Source organism: Nematolebias whitei, chromosome 13, assembly GCF_014905685.2.
Source record: "Nematolebias whitei isolate Nwh7 chromosome 13, NemWhi1, whole genome shotgun sequence".
In the NCBI taxonomy this organism is placed as follows: domain Eukaryota; kingdom Metazoa; phylum Chordata; class Actinopteri; order Cyprinodontiformes; family Rivulidae; genus Nematolebias; species Nematolebias whitei.
Window position 1 is genome coordinate 26,402,887 of NC_056510.1, and position 3,739 is coordinate 26,406,625.

The 3,739-nt window shown below is 38.1% G+C and overlaps 1 protein-coding gene across 1 annotated transcript in view; it reads left to right on the forward strand.

The window, feature by feature from the left end:
• The window catches only part of jam2b (junctional adhesion molecule 2b), a 9,028-nt gene that overhangs the window by 1,184 nt on the left and 4,105 nt on the right, over positions 1–3,739 (forward strand). The window contains exons 2-4 of the mRNA XM_037686193.1: positions 1,111–1,221; positions 1,347–1,496; positions 2,480–2,661. Of these exons, the coding sequence (XP_037542121.1) occupies positions 1,111–1,221; positions 1,347–1,496; positions 2,480–2,661 (443 nt within the window). The remainder of the gene's footprint in view (positions 1–1,110; positions 1,222–1,346; positions 1,497–2,479; positions 2,662–3,739) is intronic.

A 3,739-nucleotide genomic window follows, 5' to 3' on the forward strand; every position in this document is an offset into this window, starting at 1 on the left:
CCATCCATCCATCCATCCATCCATCCATCCATCCATCCATCCATCCATCCATCCATCCATCCATCCATCCATCCATCCATCCATCCATCCATCCATCCATCCATCCATCCATCCATCCATCCATCCATCCATCCATCCATCCATCCATCCATCCATCCATCCATCCATCATCTTTACCCACTTGTTTTTTTTTGGCTCACTGGGGTTTATCTCCAGAAATGAGTTTGCTATATTTACCTGCAGCAAATTTGTAGAATTATTTGTCTACATTTGTCCACAATTGTGTCAGAAATTGTCCTTTGACACTCTACATTCATCATGCATACACAAGAATCAACAATAAAACATACTTTGTAATAAAAAACACATTATCACCATTAGTTAACACCATTAAGATGCATCTCTTTAGCTTTGTTTAAGAATAATACTGCTGATGGTACAAATTATTTCTTGTAAATATTCATCCTGGTCAGCGGGACTCAGTAATGCCTGTTTGATGGAAGCATCTGGAAGCAGTTGTGTAGTGGATGTGAGGGTCCTCGGTGATCAGGTGAAACTGGTTTAGTACTTCAGAGCCCAGCAGTCGAGCTAACGACTGCTCAGAAATTAGCTTTTTGAAGCAAAACATCAGCCATTTAAAACAATATGAATCTCTTGAATGTGTTGCAGCCGTTCAAGTGAACGCCATGCTGTGGATTCCTGCACATCACCTTTGATTCAGAGAGCTGAGCTCCTTTTGCAGCAGGGCGTTAGATTCAGAACCTGACACAACAGACTGCAGAAAACAGTTTTCAGTGGAAATAAGCACCTGACATAAAAAGCAACTAATGAACTGAACAGTGAGGTTTTAGAAGTTTGAATTGTTTCAGGTGTAGAAAATGTATTCTTGAATGGGTCCTGTTCTGAGTAGGTGGTTATCTTGACTCCACATAAAATACCTGGTAAGATAAGATGGAAATGAACAGGTAAGATACTGACTACTCATGACAACTTCCTTAAATAATAGCAAACATCAGAACAATCCCTTTAAAATGCGAGTACCCATCTGTACCCAAAAGCAGCAGATTTATATATAAATACATAAAATACTTTGTTTTGTTTGTCTCTTAGATGCTGTGCTGTTTTGTGAGTTCAGGACAGAAAAAGACCAGAACCCTCGAATTGAGTGGAAGAAGAAAGGAAAGGGGGTGACTTTTGTTTACTTTAATAATAAATTTATTGGTGAGTAAAAGATCTTTACAACATTCCTTCCTGCACTAAGCTTTTTATGAAAATCAAATCTTGCTTTGCCATTATTATTTCATGCTCTTATTTATTCGCCATACTTTCTTTACCTCCTGTTTCAGGAACCTACGCAGGACGAGCCAGGATGGAGGGCGCAACGCTGACGATTCACTCCGTCACCCAGAAAGACTCAGGAGAATACCGCTGCGAGGTGACGGCCAGTGAGGACCACGTCAACCTCGGAGAGGCAATTGTGACACTCAGCGTGCTCGGTAAGAAGAAAAGCTGTTTTTACAAAAACCAAGAGTTCAGAGACTGTACAGAAACATGCTGTATTTTACATTTAGAAGAATATGTACAAAGTTTGAGTAAAGAGCTGAAGTAAATAACATTTTTATGTCCAGATACATGTTCTATAATCCAGGTAGATCAATCTATGAGTCAGTTCCTCTGGACGGATGCTTCTTCATTTTTATGCTAAGCACAACATGATTCTATGAATTTACACTTTCATCATCATGTCAAATATCATAAGATGCTTCATTTACACAAATGTTTTCCCCCAGAAATGACAAAAATGTTGATCCAAAATTGACGATTTTTTTTAACACAAAACAAAAAAAAAGTGGAAAACTTGTTTCTAATTTAAACACATTTGTTTTTAAAGGGAACCCTTATCCTGCTTATGAGTGTGTACACTTTATTGTGAATGTGATTTTTAGTTTAGATAACAAACAGAAAAATAAGATTGTCAAAACATTTATTTACGTTATTTTATATATATATATAAAAAAATCATAGTTTTCAAAAATGTTTAAGGTTCTTTATTGGTATTCACATCATATGTGGTACATGAGGCGGAATGAAATTGTGTACCCAAGGTCCCAGTAACACCCAAAAATAGCAAAAATATAAAGTATGTAAAAAATAAAGAAACAGTATACAAGGATCTACTATGCTAAACAATAGTGTATCAAAAATGTATCAGCATATTTAAAGATAAGGGCAGAAATATAAATGGTATATTGAAAATACTGCAGATCAGTGGGTATTTACATGTTCACCCTTCAGCTAAAACATCCAAGAATTACAGGTTTTCAGTTTGTAGGAGCAGGTTTCAGCATCCTCATCACATTCCCGGTGTTTCCTGCTTACCATTCAATGTATCCTGGGATAAACTACAGCAGTAATTGAGTATGATCCATACACGATACATACAGTACATGTTGAGTTTTTGCCCTTTGATGTTCTTCAGTACCTCCTCATGTCCCATCCTGCGAGGTGCCAAGCTCCGTGTTTGTTGGATCAGGCCTGGAGCTTCAGTGTAAGGACAAACTGAGTGTCCCTCCTGCCACCTACCGCTGGTACAAAGACAACAAGGCTCTGACACCCACCGGAGAGTCTCCTTACAGCTTGGACTCAAGCAAGGGCACGCTGGTGAGCGCAAACATACGTCATGGAAAACAAGCAGATACACCCACTAGCTACTTTATTAGATGCAGTTTAGTACCTTTTAGTGCATAGTTTGTTGTGGCTCCTAGGACGGATGAAGTCTTTTGAATGAAAGACGAAAAGTTTCACCAAAAAGAAACCATCCAGAGGACCTGACTTAATGTTGTTGAATTTTTTTTTTACCTGGATCAACTTTAATGTTTATTAGGAACATTTTGCTACTGTTATAGCTGTAGAGATCAGACCCAGGAATGCAGACCACCACAAGGGGCTCACAAAGCTCAAGATTTATTTCTTGCTACACAATATAAAGCGAAAACCTGACGTGGCAGCAAAAGATACTAAACAACAAAGTCAAGGAAACAAAGAAAGAACCAGACAGGGCATGAATAATGTCAAACTGCAGGTGAACTGTGAGAAAGAGCTTAAGAAAGCCTAATGAGGTAATAGAGACAGGTGACACTAATGATATCAAGAACAGGTGTGAATGGGCGGGGCACAGAGAAAAAATGGGGGAAAAACACAAAATGTCTCAATGTAAAGACAAAACAAAACAGAAATACATATAATAAACTCCAGAAACACAGATCTCGACAGCTAGCACCAGGTTTGACCCTCTTTTGCCTTCAGAACTGACCCAATGATTCAGGACAGACTCAACAAGTTGGCCATTTCTTCAGAGGTTCTGGTCCATATTGACATGAGTGTTATTACATGACATTATTACATACATGATAGTGTCATGCTGTTGCTGCAGATGTATCATCTGTGATGTGAGATGGTCATTTGTTGATTTTTGTCAAACGCGCACTCAGGAAGATGGGGGGCTTGGCGTGCGCACGAACATTTGGATATGTGGATGTTTGTGTTATTAAAAAACAAACTGTTTTCTTTTGGTGCATGGGAATGTCAAAACTATTGTATACCGGGGCTTTTATTTAAAAAAAAATATTTACAGTATATTTTACAGAGCGTAAAACTATTGTCCAACAATGTTAAGTCAGGTCAAATGGACAGTTTTTTTTTTGGTTCAATTTTTTTAAACTGTTGTAAAACTACTGTA